A 19,564-nucleotide genomic window follows, 5' to 3' on the forward strand; every position below is an offset into this window, starting at 1 on the left:
CCCACCATGATATCAACATGATAGTTGTAACCATGTTATGAGGATATACAGGACTGACCATCCATGATATCAACATGATAGTTGTAACCATGTTATGAGGATATACAGGACTGACCATCCATGATATCAACATGATAGTTGTAACCATGTTATGAGGATATACAGGACTGACCATCCATGATATCAACATGATAGTTGTAACCATGTTATGAGGATATACAGGACTGACCATCCATGATATCAACATGATAGTTGTAACCATGTTATGAGGATATACAGGACTGACCATCCATGATATCAACATGATAGTTGTAACCATTTTATGAGGATATACAGGACTGACCATCCATGATTTCAACATGATAGTTGTAACCATGTTATGAGGATATACAGGACTGACCATCCATGATATCAACATGATAGTTGTAACCATGTTATGAGGATATACAGGACTGACCATCCATGATATCAACATGATAGTTGTAACCATGTTATGAGGATATACAGGACTGACCATCCATGATATCAACATGATAGTTGTAACCATGTTATGAGGATATACAGGACTGACCATCCATGATATCAACATGATAGTTGTAACCATGTTATGAGGATATACAGGACTGACCATCCATGATTTCAACATGATAGTTGTAACCATGTTATGAGGATATACAGGACTGACCATCCATGATTTCAACATGATAGTTGTAACCATGTTATGAGGATATACAGGACTGTCCACCATGATATCAACATGATAGTTATAACCATGTTATGAGGATATACAGGACTGACCATCCATGATATCAACATGATAGTTGTAACCATGTTATGAGGATATACAGGACTGACCATCCATGATATCAACATGATAGTTGTAACCATGTTATGAGGATATACAGGACTGACCATCCATGATATCAACATGATAGTTGTAACCATGTTATGAGGATATACAGGACTGACCATCCATGATATCAACATGATAGTTGTAACCATGTTATGAGGATATACAGGACTGACCATCCATGATTTCAACATGATAGTTGTAACCATGTTATGAGGATATACAGGACTGTCCACCATGATATCAACATGATAGTTATAACCATGTTATGAGGATATACAGGACTGACCATCCATGATATCAACATGATAGTTGTAACCATGTTATGAGGATATACAGGACTGACCATCCATGATATCAACATGATAGTTGTAACCATGTTATGAGACTATACAGGACTGACCATCCATGATATCAACATGATAGTTGTAACCATGTTATGAGACTATACAGGACTGACCATCCATGATATCAACATGATAGTTGTAACCATGTTATGAGGATATACAGGACTGACCATCCATGATTTCAACATGATAGTTGTAACCATGTTATGAGGATATACAGGACTGACCATCCATGATTTCAACATGATAGTTGTAACCATGTTATGAGGATATACAGGACTGTCCACCATGATATCAACATGATAGTTATAACCATGTTATGAGGATATACAGGACTGACCATCCATGATATCAACATGATAGTTGTAACCATGTTATGAGGATATACAGGACTGACCATCCATGATATCAACATGATAGTTGTAACCATGTTATGAGGATATACAGGACTGACCATCCATGATATCAACATGATAGTTGTAACCATGTTATGAGGATATACAGGACTGACCATCCATGATATCAACATGATAGTTGTAACCATGTTATGAGGATATACAGGACTGACCATCCATGATATCAACATGATAGTTGTAACCATTTTATGAGGATATACAGGACTGACCATCCATGATTTCAACATGATAGTTGTAACCATGTTATGAGGATATACAGGACTGACCATCCATGATATCAACATGATAGTTGTAACCATGTTATGAGGATATACAGGACTGACCATCCATGATATCAACATGATAGTTGTAACCATGTTATGAGGATATACAGGACTGACCATCCATGATATCAACATGATAGTTGTAACCATGTTATGAGGATATACCGTGTTTGTATACATTTACAGTGTTTAAACATTGGAGAAAAACAAGCTGATATTTTGGGTTCTCATGGAGTGCATTAGTTGATCTAAACTCATGAGGCATTTATATATTCCTCACGAGTCAATGGATATAAATATATAATTTATAAGTCCAAAAATGCATGTAGCAACTATAGATTGCCCCTTTAAGTCTTATCAAAAGTGTACACATTTGAGGATGTGTCCATTAGTTAAATAAAGGTTAAATAAATCAATTAACGATTAGGCCTATGGATATTTTATCAACATGAATTAGATTGACAGCCAGCTTAAACTTTTTGAATTAAACCATTATTGGGTTCAAATACACATTTAGATTTGTGATCAGCCATCCACAACAACCACAATCCGTAAGGCACAAATAGCTACATGAGAGAGCAGCAGTGTGATTCACATCAATGTGCTATGTAAATATTAATTAATAAGTGATATCCGTATCGCCGTAGATTACACCACTGATGTCATCAACCTTACCTCCAAACGTTTATTCAAGTTGGAGAATGTTTGGATGCCGACAGCAATTGTACCATTGGAAGACATAGCTTGGACTGTAGCCTACAAAAGACTATTCCTGCTCTTTTCCCACAATCCATCAAACACGTTTGGTGTATCAACATAGTGGTCTCGGACATCATAGTGGTCTCTGACATCATAGTGGTCTCTGACATCATAGGGGTCTCTGACATCATAGTGGTCTCCGACATCATAGTGGTCTCTGACATCATAGCGGTCTCTGATTTGTGGTCAGACTCTCTCAGGTGGAACAAACTGAAATTTGCGCCTTTTTTCAATGCTGATTTGAATGTCATTGAGAAAACAGAGAAGTGTTAACGAATTTTTTTCCCCGCAAACATCCTTAATGAATTTAAAAGTAATTCTCTAAGTAATCATCTAGTTTTTAATCTGATTACAATATTTTTGCTGGTAAGGTAACACATCACGGTTACCGATTTTGTAATCCTTTAGTCATCCGCTACTCCCCAACCCTGCCCATATCATATAGCCTATCCTATTGGATGACCGCACAATATACGTTTTTATTTTGGGGGGTTTGGCTCATTAAATGTCTTTAAAGTAAGGGGTCATAAAATATATTTAATGTATGGCTAATCAGACATGAATGTTCGATTAAACCTCTTTTCAAATCCAGACATAGTTCTATTTATGTTTTATAATCCTTTTGAATTACGCTTCTGGTTTTTGGCGGTAAATACCGGAGAGAAAGGTGATTTATTCTCGGGATGGATCATTTTGTAAAATACTTATGAAATGATTCAATCCTAATAGAGGCCCAGTGCAAGTCACAAACAATTGTTTTGTTAGGCTGGGATCAAAAAAGCAGTATGTCCTCCAATTGGATCCCAACTAATATTAATTCCCTTTCCTTTTGAGCTTCAAATTGAGATTGTGAAATAAAAAAATCTTCAATGCGCACACGTTGGATTCTTCAGCTTTTGCTGGGAATTGTCCACTGTTGGCATAAATGTGCGGAGGATTCCATTTGTCTAGTTGTACGAGTCTCCAGTTAAAATCCACGAGGTTCATTTAACGTTTCTAGAAGTCAATTGAAAAAGGCCCTCCTGATTTTTCAGCACAATAGGCTCCTTAAGAGGGGTTAGGGATAGATGGTTACCTGCTGGGTTAGGTTTATAGATAGATGGTCACCTGCTGGGTTAGGTTTATAGATAGATGGTTACCTGCTGGGTTAGGTTTATAGTTATATAGATGTATAGATAGATGGTTACCTGCTGGGTTAGGTTTATAGATAGATGGTTACCTGTTAGGTTAGGTTTATAGTTATATAGATGGTTACCTGCTGGGTTAGGTTTATAGTTATATAGATAGATGGATGTATAGATAGATGGTTACCCGCTGGTCATCTCTGTCTGCCTGTTGCACCTCCAACAATGTAAGCCAGCTACTGGTCATCAGAGCAGTGACAGGGAGGTCGGCGCATTAAGTTGAGTCTCGAGACATTCACAGCAAGATCGGTGTGGTTATTTTTTTTTTTACATCCAAAACAATTTTATTGTTCTCCTCCAGGTTGAACAGTTGACCCTGTCTTTTGACCTTTTCCCAAACACCCAAACCATGTCATCATCAGACAGTACATTGCATTTGTTAAGGATGTCCTTCATTCTCTCTCCTCCGTGACCCGGAAACCGATAAGTGGTGGAAGAGTGTCAATTCGTTAACGGAAGACGGTCCTCCCCTCAATAGACTCCTTTTGGCAAGGACGCAAAAGTGTATCCTACCCTGAGTCCTTCGTGGAAGAGTTTTGAAATCAGCCCCCCCCCCCCCCCCGAATCAGCTACTGTTTTCATCGAAGAAGAAATGCATGCAAACATTTAAAACTATATTTTCTACTTATCCTTTTTATCTATAAAATGTTTTGCACAACTAGCTTTCTTAGCTATCAGTTTATACATTTTATTTTGGGATTCCACCCTGTAAACGTAATTTGCCTGATGACGCGTGATTGGAGGAGTCATTTTCATACAGGCGCATTTTCATCCACTTTTCCCCCTCTCCTCGATTACCTTTGACCTTTTTCAAAAGGAGGCCAGAGGATGATGGACGAGGGAGGACGCAAGAGTTGTTGAGCAAATCCAATTGAGAAAAGGCCTATCAGTCCAGCAAAAAAAACCAAACAAAGGAAACTGTCAGGAGAGAGAATGGAATCAGGTTAGTCGTCATGTGATTGTCCATTGACCTTCCCATGTCTACGATCTCTTTATGTAGTGCATATGCAAACTGTACGCAGCTTCTCTCGATGTGAAATTCAAAAGGGGACACAGTTCAGTTGGCACAAAGCAAGGCAACATGGCCCCATAAAGTGATGTCATCCTGGGTATGGGGGAGGAGCTAAAAAATGGATTAAAACCAATCAAAACAGTCTTAAGGAAAATAATAATTAGTGTAGAATTGGAACACCCCATATAGATGACAGGATAGGAAAGTACCCACAGACACAAACGCTTATCATAGGACCAAAAGAGATTAGTTTCATCTCTGCGATACCCAAAACCCCATTTTAATAGGGTGCTTAATGGAAGACGTCTCTGACAGTTAAGGGTGAAGAATCTCAACATACCAACGTTTGTTGTGGTAAAAATCAGCCAAGCCCGGTTTTATTATTCCTAACCATAAACAAAGAACAGCTTAGCCTGCTGGGAAGAGTGTGTCTGTGCACTCGTTTATGATAATAAATTATCAAAATGCCTACCTATCCTACCTTGACCTGTTAGGGTCAAACACACAGCTTCATGCGGAATTGATTATCGGCTTTCTTTTCATAGATTTATTTATATATATATATATAGATTTATATATAGTTCATTCTCTCGCTCTCTCACGTTCACTTGCTTCCGACTTTCATGTACACAACGTGGGGTGGGGTCGAGGGAGGGAGGGGTGACAAGTGAGTTGACATCACCCAGCCAAAGAAAAGAAAAGGAATAATAACCGAAGCCAAAGAAAAGAGCTGCAATCTTATTTCTTTCAGTTGCCAAGCGACGGTCGGTAACGGCAGTTGGTGGTTTAAACGTTGTAGTGACGGCGGCACCCAGCAGTGACGTCGTCAAAGAGGCGGGGGTCGCTGCTCCTTTTGTTCTCGGAGGTTGAGGTTCTCCAACGCCACGTCCAAGGTCATGACCTCCACGCAGCCCATGTCTCCGAAGGTGCCGAAATCACTGAACGCGTCAGAACCTCGGATCACGGCGTCGTGGTAGTCATGGAGATCGTCATCTTCGCTGTGGTCGGGATCGGCCAGCAGGGTGGAGAGGAGGAGCTCCGTGACGAAGAGAGAGCGGTCCGCCCACTGGCCCTCACTCAGCTGACGCTCCGCCTCCGACAACCTCGGCTCACTCAGTCTGGAGGAGTGAGAAAGAGATGGCACTCCATTACAAATACAATCCATTCTCCTACATGTAGCAGACAGCCTCAGAACAAGTCTCTTGTTCAACTGATATTACCTAAACTAGAATAACCACACACAAAAAAAAGAAGGTTAAAACGAAGTGTAGCACACAGTAGTTAACCTGTTGAGGAGGAACTGGGAGTTGCTGTGCTGAGTGTGTGTGGTGAACTCGTGATGCCCTGGGTTGGGGCTGGTAGAGTTGGAACTGGGGTTGGCATTGTGATGCCCTGGGCTTGGATTGGCATTCAGCCCTGCGTTGGTGGAGGTGCGGCTGCTGCGTTGCGTGGCACTCCGGGCCGTCTCCAACTGCTGTCTGGCAGCCTGGGTTTGTTGCCGCTCCAACTGGAGCTGCATCTAGAAGAGGAGCAGGAGAGAAGAGAAGTAGTAGGGTTCAGGAGAGGTAGGATGGTTCAGGAAAGGTAGGAGGGTTCAGGAGAGGTAGGAGGGTTCAGGAGAGGTAGGAGGGTTAAGGAGAAGTAGGAGGGTTCAGGAGAAGTAGGAGGGTTCAGGAGAAGTAGGAGGGTTAAGGAGAAGTAGGATATGAGTTCAGTACTTTGCTTTAAGGGCATACTTGCATTACATATTCTAGGATACTGACACCAGCTAAAGGAGGGGGGCTGGGATTCAAACCTCTGGTTGCAGGCTCTCCTCTAACCTCTGGCACTCTCCTCTAACCTCTGGCGCTCTCCTCTAACCTCTGGCGCTCTCCTCTAACCTCTGGCGCTCTCCTCTAACCTCTGGCGCTCTCCTCTAACCTCTGGCGCGCTCTCCTCTAACCTCTGGCGCGCTCTCCTCTAACCTCTGGCGCGCTCTCCTCTAACGCCCTCCTCTAACCTCTGGCGCTCTCCTCTAACCTCTGGCGCTCTCCTCTAACCTCTGGCGCTCTCCTCTAACCTCTGGCGCTCTCCTCTAACCTCTGGCGCCCTCCTCTAACCTCTGGCGCTCTCTCCTCTAACCTCTGGCGCTCTCTCCTCTAACCTCTGGCGCTCTCTCCTCTAACCTCTGGCGCTCTCTCCTCTAACCTCTGGCGCTCTCTCCTCTAACCTCTGGCGCTCTCTCCTCTAACCTCTGGCGCTCTCTCCTCTAACCTCTGGCGCTCTCTCCTCTAACCTCTGGCGCTCTCTCCTCTAACCTCTGGCGCTCTCTCCTCTAACCTCTGGCGCTCTCTCCTCTAACCTCTGGCGCTCTCTCCTCTAACCTCTGGTTGCCGGCTCTCTCCTCTAACCTCTGGTTGCCGGCTCTCTCCTCTAACCTCTGGCGCTCTCCTCTAGCCTCTGGTTGCCGGCTCTCTCCTCTAACCTCTGGCGCTCTCTCCTCTAACCTCTGGCGCTCTCTCCTCTAACCTCTGGCGCTCTCTCCTCTAACCTCTGGCGCTCTCTCCTCTAACCTCTGGCGCTCTCTCCTCTAACCTCTGGACTACCTACCTGGAGCTGCTGTAGCTGGGATGCTGAAGGACCTGAACTCAGCTGGCCGCCCGCCGACCTACGCACCCCCGACAACTGGGAGAGAAGCTCTGTGTGGGGAGAGAGATTGAGTTGTAAAAGTAATTCAGCCCTAACCAGACCGTGAGAGATATGGTGTTTCCTAACAGGAGTCAATCATATCAAATCCATGTTTATTTGTCACGTACACAGTATGTATAAAATGGTACTATCAACAGGACTAGAAGAATGAAGTTAGTGATGTATCTACACTGCCTTCAGAAAAATATTCACACCCCTGGACTTTGTCCCTTTGTTGTTGTTGTGTTACAGAGTGGGATTACCTGTAACTAGGCCACTCAGGAACATTCCATGTCGTCTTGGTAACCAACTCATGTATACACTTTGTGTTTTTAGGCTATTGTCCTGCTGAAGAGTGAATTTGTCTCCCGGTGTCTGGTGGAAAGCAGACTGAACCATTTTTTCCTCTAGGATTTAGCCTGTGCTTAGCTCTATTGAGACCCACAGTGCAGGTGTCATAATACCCATAAAACCTACCGGTCAAACAGGGAAATGGTTCCAATTGTTTTTCCCCATAGCTGATTTTAGAGACACTTAAAAGGGCTGTTTCTTGTGTATATACACCGTACCCTGGCATGACGTTTTGATAACCATGTAAATCTCTCTCGGGCAAGGTGGTACTCTCCGTTTATTTTTTATCTTCAAAAACTCCCTAGTCCTAGCCGATGACAAGCATACCCATAACATGATGCAGCCATCACCATCCTTGATAATATGAAGAGTGGTACTCAGTGATGTGTTTGCCCCAAACATAATGCTTTGTATTCAGGACATAACGTTAATTTCTTCGCAGTTTTACTTTTGTGCCTTAATGCAAACAGGCTTCCTTCTTTTCACGCTGTAATTTAGGTTAGTATTGTAGAGTAACTACAATGTTGTTGATCCATCCTCAGTTCTCTCCTATAACAGCCATTAAACTCTGTTTTAAAAGTCACCACTGGCCTCATGGTGAAATCTCTGAACAGTTTCCTTCCTCTCCGGCAACTAAGTTAGAAAGGACGCCTGTATCTTTGTAGTGACTGTGTGTATTGATACTCCATTCAAAGTGTAATTAAATAACTACACCGCGCTTTAAATGGGATATTCAATGTCTGCTTATTTTCTTTTACCCATCTACCTATAGGTTGCCTTCTTTGTGAAGCATTGGAAAACATCCCTGGTCTTTGTGCTTCAATTCACTGCTCGACTGAGGGATCTTAGAGATAATTGTGTGTGTGTGTGGGGTAGTCATTTAAAAATCATGTTACACACAGTGAGTCCATGCAACTTGTGAAGCACATTTTTTTACTCCTTAACTTACGCTGATCAACAATATAAAACGTTCAGTAAGTACCCATATATAGTGTTGGCCCCATTTTAATCAAATATTTTTCAAATATTGTACACAACTTTCTTCACATCCCTGTTTGTGAGCATTTCTTCTTTGCCTAGATAATCCATCCACTTCACAGGTGTGGCATATCAAGAAGCTGATTAAAACAGCATGATAAATTACACAGGTGCACCTTGTGCTGGCGACAATAAAAGGCCACTAAAATGTGCAGTTTTGTCCCACGCCGCCACAGAAGTCAAGTTTTGAGGGAGTGTGCAATTGGCATGCTGACTGCAGGAATGTCCAACAGAACGTTCATTTCCCTACCAGAAGCCGCCTCCAACGTCATTTTAGAGAATTTGGCAGTACATCCAACCAGCCTCACAACCACAATCAACCCAGGACCTCCACATCCAGGTTCTTCACCTGCGGGATCGTCTGAGGGTGGTAAACTAAGAAGTATTTCTGTCTGTAATATCGCCATTTTGTGGGGTAAAAAGCTCATTCTGATCAGCTGGACCTGGACTCCAAATGGGTGGGCCTATGCCCACCCATTTAAAGGGGTTAAGGACTTAGAAGACATTTCAGCTTTAAATCAATTTGTAAACATTTTTTAAAAACACAATTCTACTGACATTATGGGGGTAATGGTCAGTAGCTAGGTTTCAATCCAAATGGTGACACATTTTCATGTGAATCAGCAAGTCTGTTTTTTAAAAAACACAACATTCAACAATTTCAAAGATTTTAATTGAGTTACAGTTCACTAGGAATACAGATATGCATCTGCTGGTTTAATAATAATAATAATAATAATGTAGGGGTCTGGATCAGAAAACCAGTCAGTATCTGGTGTGATCACCATTTGCCTTATGCAGCGTGACACATCTCCTTCACATAGAGTTGATCAGGCTGTTGATTGTGGCCTGTGGAATGTTGTCCCACTCCTCTTCAATGGTTGTGCGAAGTTGCTGGATATTGGCGGGAACTGGAACCACGCTGCCGTAAACGTCGATCCAGAGCATCCCGAACATGCTCAACGGGTGACATATCTGGTGAGTATGCAGGCCACGGAAGAACTGGGACATTTTCAGCATCCAGGAATTGTGTACAGATCCTTGCGACCTGGGACCGTGCATTATCATGCTGAAACATGAGGTGATGGAGGAGGATGAATGGCACGACAATGGGCCTCAGGATCTAATCACGGTATCTCTGTGCATTCAAATTGTAATTGATCAAATGCAATTGTGTTCGTTGTCCGTAGTTTATGCCTGCCCATATCATAACCCCACCACGGGCACTCTGTTCACAACTTTGACATCAACAAACCACTCGCCCACACAACACCATACACGTTGTCTGCCCGGTAGTTGAAACCGGGATTCATTTCCATGAAGAGCACACTACCCCAGCGTGCCAGTGGCCATCGAACGTGAGCATTTGCCCACTGAAGTCGGTTACGACCCCAAACTGCAGTCAGGTCAAGACCCTGGTGAGGACGACGAGCACGCAGATGGTTTCTGACCGTTTGTGCAGAAATTCTTCGATTGTGCAAACCCAGTTTCATCAGTTGTCCGGGTGGCTGGTCTCAGACGAAGAAGAAGCCGGATGTTGAGGTCCTAGGCTGGAGTGGTTACACATGGTTTCCGGTTGTGAGGCCGGTTGGACGTACTACCAAATTCTCAAACACAATTGGAGGCGGCTTATGGTAGAGAAATTAACATTAAATTCTCTGGCAACAGCTCTGTTGGACATTCTTGCAGTCAGCATGCCAATTGCACACTCTTTCAAAACTTCAGACATCTGTGACATTGTGTTATATGACAAAACTTGCATATTTTTGTGTCCTTTAATTGTCCCCAGCACAAGGTGCACCTGTGTAACGACCATGCCGTTTAATCAGCTTCTTGATATGCCACACCTGTCAGGTGGATGGATTATCTTGGCAAATGAGAAATGCTCATTAAAAGGAATGCAAACAAATTTGTTTTTGTGCGTATGGAACATTTCTGGGATATTTTATTTCATTTCATTTCATTTCATTTTATTTCATTTCATGGGACCAACACTTTTAATAGTGTGTTTTATATTTTCGTTCCGTTTCCGTTTCCGTTCTGTCGTGATATCTTTTATCCGGCATGTACTTCACACGCATAAAACATTTGGCCGGAAACCTGACTAGTGACACAAAATCTCCATTTAATCCATTTTAAATTCAGGCTGTAACACAACAGGTAGAAACAGTCAAGGGGTGTGAATACATTCTGAAGGCGCTGTCATAAAGAGGCCCTGTATGTACACAACAGGATGTACATTTTTCAGTCATTAAAAAAAAAAAAAAAAACACATCAGGCATTGAACCAATCAGGATAACTTGTGTTACCGTCTAGACTGGTCTACAAGGGTCTTGGGTGGGTGGGTGTGTTACCGTCTAGACTGGTCTTACAAGGGTCTTGGGTGGGTGGGTGTGTGTGTTACCGTCTAGACTGGTCTACAAGGGTCTTGGGTGGGTGTGTGTGTTACCGTCTAGACTGGTCTACAAGGGTCTTGGGTGGGTGGGTGTGTTACCGTCTAGACTGGTCTACAAGGGTCTTGGGTGGGTGGGTGTGTTACCGTCTAGACTGGTCTACAAGGGTCTTGGGTGGGTGGGTGTGTTACCGTCTAGACTGGTCTACAAGGGTCTTGGGTGGGTGGGTGTGTGTGTTACCGTCTAGACTGGTCTACAAGGGTCTTGGGTGGGTGGGTGTGTTACCGTCTAGACTGGTCTACAAGGGTCTTGGGTGGGTGGGTGTGTTACCGTCTAGACTGGTCTACAAGGGTCTTGGGTGGGTGGGTGTGTTACCGTCTAGACTGGTCTACAAGGGTCTTGGGTGGGTGGGTGTGTTACCGTCTAGACTGGTCTACAAGGGTCTTGGGTGGGTGGGTGTGTTACCGTCTAGACTGGTCTACAAGGGTCTTGGGTGGGTGGGTGTGTTACCGTCTAGACTGGTCTACAAGGGTCTTGGGTGGGTGGGTGTGTTACCGTCTAGACTGGTCTACAAGGGTCTTGGGTGGGTGGGTGTGTTACCGTCTAGACTGGTCTACAAGGGTCTTGGGTGGGTGGGTGTGTTACCGTCTAGACTGGTCTACAAGGGTCTTGGGTGGGTGGGTGTGTTACCGTCTAGACTGGTCTACAAGGGTCTTGGGTGGGTGGGTGTGTTACTGTCTAGACTGGTCTACAAGGGCCTTGGGTGGGTGGGTGGGTGTGTTACTGTCTAGACTGGTCTTACAAGGGTCTTGGGTGGGTGGGTGTGTGTGTTACCGTCTAGACTGGTCTACAAGGGTCTTGGGTGGGTGGGTGTGTTACCGTCTAGACTGGTCTTACAAGGGTCTTGGGTGGGTGGGTGTGTGTGTTACCGTCTAGACTGGTCTACAAGGGTCTTGGGTGGGTGGGTGTGTTACCGTCTAGACTGGTCTACAAGGGTCTTGGGTGGGTGGGTGTGTGTGTTACCGTCTAGACTGGTCTACAAGGGTCTTGGGTGGGTGGGTGTGTTACCGTCTAGACTGGTCTACAAGGGTCTTGGGTGGGTGGGTGTGTTACTGTCTAGACTGGTCTACAAGGGTCTTGGGTGGGTGGGTGTGTTACCGTCTAGACTGGTCTACAAGGGTCTTGGGTGGGTGGGTGTGTTACCGTCTAGACTGGTCTACAAGGGTCTTGGGTGGGTGGGTGTGTTACCGTCTAGACTGGTCTACAAGGGTCTTGGGTGGGTGGGTGTGTTACCGTCTAGACTGGTCTACAAGGGTCTTGGGTGGGTGGGTGTGTTACCGTCTAGACTGGTCTACAAGGGTCTTGGGTGGGTGGGTGTGTTACCGTCTAGACTGGTCTACAAGGGTCTTGGGTGGGTGGGTGTGTTACCGTCTAGACTGGTCTACAAGGGTCTTGGGTGGGTGGGTGTGTTACCGTCTAGACTGGTCTACAAGGGTCTTGGGTGGGTGGGTGTGTTACTGTCTAGACTGGTCTACAAGGGCCTTGGGTGGGTGGGTGGGTGTGTTACTGTCTAGACTGGTCTACAAGGGTCTTGGGTGGGTGGGTGGGTGTGTTACTGTCTAGACTGGTCTACAAGGGTCTTGGGTGGGTGGGTGTGTTACCGTCTAGACTGGTCTACAAGGGCCTTGGGTGGGTGGGTGTGTTACTGTCTAGACTGGTCTACAAGGGTCTTGGGTGGGTGGGTGTGTTACTGTCTAGACTGGTCTTACAAGGGTCTTGGGTAGGTGGGTGTGTTACTGTCTAGACTGGTCTACAAGGGTCATGGGTGGGTGGGTGTGTTACCGTCTAGACTGGTCTACAAGGGTCATGGGTGGGTGGGTGTGTTACTGTCTAGACTGGTCTACAAGGGTCTTGGGTGGGTGGGTGTGTTACTGTCTAGACTGGTCTACAAGGGTCTTGGGTGGGTGGGTGTGTTACTGTCTAGACTGGTCTACAAGGGTCATGGGTAGGTGGGTGTGTTACTGTCTAGACTGGTCTACAAGGGTCTTGGGTGGGTGGGTGTGTGTGTTACCGTCTAGACTGGTCTACAAGGGTCTTGGGTGGGTGTGTGTGTTACCGTCTAGACTGGTCTACAAGGGTCTTGGGTGGGTGGGTGTGTTACCGTCTAGACTGGTCTACAAGGGTCTTGGGTGGGTGGGTGTGTTACCGTCTAGACTGGTCTACAAGGGTCTTGGGTGGGTGGGTGTGTTACCGTCTAGACTGGTCTACAAGGGTCTTGGGTGGGTGGGTGTGTGTGTTACCGTCTAGACTGGTCTACAAGGGTCTTGGGTGGGTGGGTGTGTTACCGTCTAGACTGGTCTACAAGGGTCTTGGGTGGGTGGGTGTGTTACTGTCTAGACTGGTCTACAAGGGTCTTGGGTGGGTGGGTGTGTTACCGTCTAGACTGGTCTACAAGGGTCTTGGGTGGGTGGGTGTGTTACCGTCTAGACTGGTCTACAAGGGTCTTGGGTGGGTGGGTGTGTTACCGTCTAGACTGGTCTACAAGGGTCTTGGGTGGGTGGGTGTGTTACCGTCTAGACTGGTCTACAAGGGTCTTGGGTGGGTGGGTGTGTTACCGTCTAGACTGGTCTACAAGGGTCTTGGGTGGGTGGGTGTGTTACCGTCTAGACTGGTCTACAAGGGTCTTGGGTGGGTGGGTGTGTTACCGTCTAGACTGGTCTACAAGGGTCTTGGGTGGGTGGGTGTGTTACCGTCTAGACTGGTCTACAAGGGTCTTGGGTGGGTGGGTGTGTTACCGTCTAGACTGGTCTACAAGGGTCTTGGGTGGGTGGGTGTGTTACCGTCTAGACTGGTCTACAAGGGTCTTGGGTGGGTGGGTGTGTGTGTTACTGTCTAGACTGGTCTACAAGGGCCTTGGGTGGGTGGGTGGGTGTGTTACTGTCTAGACTGGTCTTACAAGGGTCTTGGGTGGGTGGGTGTGTGTGTTACCGTCTAGACTGGTCTACAAGGGTCTTGGGTGGGTGGGTGTGTTACCGTCTAGACTGGTCTTACAAGGGTCTTGGGTGGGTGGGTGTGTGTGTTACCGTCTAGACTGGTCTACAAGGGTCTTGGGTGGGTGGGTGTGTTACCGTCTAGACTGGTCTACAAGGGTCTTGGGTGGGTGGGTGTGTGTGTTACCGTCTAGACTGGTCTACAAGGGTCTTGGGTGGGTGGGTGTGTTACCGTCTAGACTGGTCTACAAGGGTCTTGGGTGGGTGGGTGTGTTACTGTCTAGACTGGTCTACAAGGGTCTTGGGTGGGTGGGTGTGTTACCGTCTAGACTGGTCTACAAGGGTCTTGGGTGGGTGGGTGTGTTACCGTCTAGACTGGTCTACAAGGGTCTTGGGTGGGTGGGTGTGTTACCGTCTAGACTGGTCTACAAGGGTCTTGGGTGGGTGGGTGTGTTACCGTCTAGACTGGTCTACAAGGGTCTTGGGTGGGTGGGTGTGTTACCGTCTAGACTGGTCTACAAGGGTCTTGGGTGGGTGGGTGTGTTACCGTCTAGACTGGTCTACAAGGGTCTTGGGTGGGTGGGTGTGTTACCGTCTAGACTGGTCTACAAGGGTCTTGGGTGGGTGGGTGTGTTACCGTCTAGACTGGTCTACAAGGGTCTTGGGTGGGTGGGTGTGTTACTGTCTAGACTGGTCTACAAGGGCCTTGGGTGGGTGGGTGGGTGTGTTACTGTCTAGACTGGTCTACAAGGGTCTTGGGTGGGTGGGTGTGTTACTGTCTAGACTGGTCTACAAGGGTCTTGGGTGGGTGGGTGTGTTACCGTCTAGACTGGTCTACAAGGGCCTTGGGTGGGTGGGTGTGTTACTGTCTAGACTGGTCTACAAGGGTCTTGGGTGGGTGGGTGTGTTACTGTCTAGACTGGTCTTACAAGGGTCTTGGGTAGGTGGGTGTGTTACTGTCTAGACTGGTCTACAAGGGTCATGGGTGGGTGGGTGTGTTACCGTCTAGACTGGTCTACAAGGGTCATGGGTGGGTGGGTGTGTTACTGTCTAGACTGGTCTACAAGGGTCTTGGGTGGGTGGGTGTGTTACTGTCTAGACTGGTCTACAAGGGTCTTGGGTGGGTGGGTGTGTTACTGTCTAGACTGGTCTACAAGGGTCATGGGTAGGTGGGTGTGTTACTGTCTAGACTGGTCTACAAGGGTCTTGGGTGGGTGGGTGTGTTACTGTCTAGACTGGTCTACAAGGGTCATGGGTGGGTGGGTGTGTTACTGTCTAGACTGGTCTACAAGGGTCTTGGGTGGGTGGGTGACACCGTGCATGTTCTCTTGACAAATCTGCTGTGTCTCTCTCTCTATGATGTAGTCAGAGCTCTGTGTGTGTGTCCTACCAGCTATAGGATCCATGGCCTCCCTGTTGTAGTTGGAGCTCTGTGTAGAGGTCTGTGTGGTAGAGCTCCCCCCGGAGGTTGAGGAGGTGAAGTGCATGTTGGATCGACGAGCCCTCGGCCCCCCTAGACCCCGACCCGGGTGGAACATCCTACGCACGTGCCGCACCCCGCTCGACTCATCGTGGAGCAACACCGTCAAGGAACATCATGGGCACGTCATGAAATACACACACACAGTCTCTCTATGCCCAGAACTAAAAACACACTCACAAGAGGCTAAACGGCAACACACATCAGACAGACAGCAACAGAGACAGAGTTTGTTGCAGTACCCAGTGGTGATCAGCGGATGGCCCTGTGGTTCTTGATGAGCTTTACACTGACATGTTGTTTCCCTGTGGAGGTTTTCCATGTTACATAGTAGACCTTCAGTGGAAAGCCCCACAATTGGAGCATTACATTGTAAGAGTAAAGTAGAGTAGTATTCTGTTTGCCTGTAAAAATGATATCAAGTTTCTGAGTTAGGGTTAGCCTGAGTGGACTGCAGAGCAGACAGTAGTAGACCAATCAATCACATTTTATTTTATATCGCCCCTTTTTAACCAGAATGCATTGCAGTTACAGTCTAGATTCCAAAGCAGAAACGAAAGCACAGTTGAAAGGGGAGAAGAAAAAAATCACCAAGAGGAACCAGGTTCAGAAGGGTAAAGGATATCAAGTCTCTGGGGGCTCTGTGTTCAAGTGTGAGATGAGCAGCGAAGTCGTCAGTCACGTGATTAGGGTCCCCGCCGGGCAGCGAAGCACATATGGGACAGATCTGCAGAGGAGAAGGAGAGGACACAAGCCCATCTGAGCATGCTCCACATCTAATGCATTTCAACACACTGTTTTTTTTTTGGGGGGGGGGGGGGGGGGGGGGGGGGTTGTTCATTTTACTGAACATGGCTGCTGGATGTTGATTTGGGGACTTTTTTGCCCCTCCCTCCTGTCTGGAAAACAATCTAGAGGAAGCACTGGTCTCTTTCCCACTGCAGAGATTTACACTGGTGCTTGGCCTAAAGACTTGCGTTTCCATGCCCGGGTCCAAGAAAAGCAGAGGTTAGACTTACCACCTCTGAGGAGGTCTCCGTGTGCTCTGCAGCAACGTGCTCCTGAAGGGAGGTCTCCGTGTAGCCCATCCTGCCACAGTAGGGACAGGTAAAGGCCTGTGGCTGCTCCACTGACAAGGCCTCTCCTCCATAATATAGGTCTATAGTAAGACAGACAAGAGTGGGGGGACAGGGTTAGACAGTAAGGACAAGTGAAAGCAGGAACTGCTCAACAGAAGGCCTCTCCTCCATAATAGGGGTCTGGAAGGACAGAATCAGTGCAGGCAGAATCAACGTGCTATCTGACCGAAAGACAATCTGTTTTCAGGGTGTTTAGTTGTGGTGTTTGTCTTTTACGTCTCCCGTCTGGTTAATAGCTATGTACTTACCGAAGTCGACCCTGGTTAGTATGCACTGCATGGCGTGTTCTGTTGTGTGCCTGGTGGTCGTGGCTCCGCCCTCGTAGCACGACGCACACAGGTCGTAGTCGTAGCAAATTAAACACTTGTACCGCCGCCCCCGGAAGTTACCCTTCAAACACGCATCGCAGCTCACACCTGGGGAAAGACAATTCACAGACGGACCATTTTGACCAATACCCTGTCCTATAACCCCACAACACACAAGTCAGAGTATTAGAATAGATCACACGGATAGGGGTGTTGGTCAAACACACAGCAACAAAGACAACACGTTGCAGCATTTAGCTAGCTATAATACACAACCAGCACATTGGCATAACACTCATAACATGAACTAGCCTATTAGCTACACAAACACAGCAGGTTCACATTTCCAGTGTCCATGTGACTAATCCAACAAAAAAAGATGCTGAACTGCATTGGCCAATATAGCTGCAACTCTGGTGCAGAATTGATAGCCGGTGTTATTTAAGACGATGAAAGACTGACATGAATGTAAAATATGTGTAAATGCATTGACCCAGCATGGACAGCTATCTCACCGACCTTTTTTTTTTTTTAAGGCAGGCAATTGCACGACTGGCTCTGTGCAGAACTGATGGCCCTTTTGTTATTTAAGACTGGCATGAATTTAAAATAAAATGTGTAAATTATTTACCCATCTAGATAGCCATCTATGCGGACCACCGACGTTTGAGGACATGCAGCTGATTTAGACTACAACAGTCGTGCTATATAAAATAAAATGCTAAGCTAAAGCTAACTCTGCACAGCGACTCAACACAGCTTGGTCAACATAGTTAACTACCTATAGTTTGTATAACTAGCCGGTTCAGAAGCGGGTTCTCACTAGCTAACTCCTTTTTTAAAAAAATGTATGTTTTGGTGGATATTTAAAAAAAATTATTAAACAACAACCCCATGCTAAATATCTAAAGCGCTAACTAGCTACTGATGAAGGCCTCGGTTACAAGGCCTCGTCCAAAAGGCTACTTTGATGACAGTGCAAAGAAAACAAGAATAAAAACTAGCCAGGACACTTTTTCCCAAAGGTGATGTTTTGACAAGACACGATAATGAATACATTTCCATGTATAAAATGTTGTTTTCCCCCCTCATTTTGTTGCCGTAAACCTAGTAAAACTAGCTCGCTAGTAGTTAACTCACGACAGGTTATAAAAATAACATAAAAAGAGAGCTAAACTCTCCAGTTACCTAGTTATCTAGTTTAGCAACCTAGGTGCTATCCAACTAGGTTAACTACCGTACGAATTAGTTTAATTAAGTCTGGAAAATGGGAACTGTTTTCTTGGGCAGTGCCATTGCGCCCCAACTAACGTTAGTAAGTTACCAAGATACGTTTAAGTGTTTTAGCTATAACAATATACAAAATAAAGCACAGGAACGAGATAAAGTGGGTAAAATGTATAGCGGCAGCCATTCTAGTACAGCGTTCATTACAAAATACACGAAGACCTTCATGTAACGTTAGTTAGCCAGCAATCGTTTCGCTGCGGTCTCTCGTCCAGCACTTTGTCTTTCTGTGTGGGTTATTAAACTTCTTACCTTCATGACGGGACATCCTATGGACATTAACACAGCCCCCCTTACGGGCTCACTCTGGCTTGAACCACGCAATTTAATATCGGCTGGAGAATAGAAGCCGGGGCTGGATGTCCCTGGCCTCTTCCTCATGAAGGATCCGGTTTGGCACAGTGACAGTGTCTTCTCCGCCGCCTGCTTGCTGTGTCACCGTCCAATGCGCCGGAGAAACGCCAGAGGGCACTGTTGTCCACATACTGCTACTCAAAATCAAACTTTATTTAAAACAAGTGTAACTTAGATTTTACCGTGAAAAGCTTACTTTACGAGCCCTTAACCAACAGTGCAGTTGAAGAAGAGGTTAAACAATATTTACCAAATAAACAAAATAATAATAAAAAGTAACACAAAATATCAATAACGAGGCTATGTACATACAGGGGGTACCGGGTCAATGTGCAGGTTAGTCGAGGTAATTTGTACAAGTAGGTAGGGGTGAAGTGACTATGCACAGATAGCAGCAGCAGTGGTGTACAAAACTGACTGTCCCCATCAGTTTTAGTGAGATCCAGAAAGTTGAAGATCATTTAATGCATTTCTATAACATTTCAAAACTCTAAAATGCTATTTGGAGAACAGCAAAAACAAAGCAAAAATTACCCCAGCCATTATCTCATTGGTTGCTGTGGCTTCATTCACCTCAGTCGATCTACAAACGCATAGCCTGTTAGCTATACAATTGGCCGCTACACACATTTTTATTAACAAAGGGCAAACAAATAAGTTTGCTTTACAGAACTTTTGTTTGGTGCAATTTTACAGCAAATTCCCGGCAATTCTACCCATTTTGCT

The 19,564-nt window shown here is 45.8% G+C and overlaps 1 protein-coding gene across 2 annotated transcripts; it reads right to left on the reverse strand.

The window, feature by feature from the left end:
• Positions 1-4,077: 4,077 nt before the first annotated feature.
• Positions 4,078-18,919, reverse strand: LOC110536467 (E3 ubiquitin-protein ligase KCMF1). 2 transcript variants are annotated; one of them, XM_036936494.1, is made up of 8 exons: positions 18,737-18,919; positions 17,138-17,353; positions 16,770-16,909; positions 16,376-16,477; positions 15,661-15,841; positions 7,421-7,509; positions 6,118-6,350; positions 4,078-5,949 (listed from the first exon to the last, which is right to left on the reverse strand). In XM_036936494.1, exons 1-8 carry the CDS (start codon positions 18,750-18,752, stop codon positions 5,658-5,660), a joined length of 1,269 nt encoding a protein of 422 aa, XP_036792389.1. In that variant the 5' UTR covers positions 18,753-18,919; the 3' UTR covers positions 4,078-5,657. The 2 variants fall into 2 exon arrangements, with proteins under 2 accessions (XP_036792389.1, XP_036792390.1); XM_036936495.1 differs by having other exon boundaries at positions 17,138-17,305; positions 18,737-18,918.
• Positions 18,920-19,564: the final 645 nt, after the last annotated feature.

This window comes from Oncorhynchus mykiss, chromosome 11 (assembly GCF_013265735.2).
Source record: "Oncorhynchus mykiss isolate Arlee chromosome 11, USDA_OmykA_1.1, whole genome shotgun sequence".
Lineage (NCBI taxonomy): Eukaryota > Metazoa > Chordata > Actinopteri > Salmoniformes > Salmonidae > Oncorhynchus > Oncorhynchus mykiss.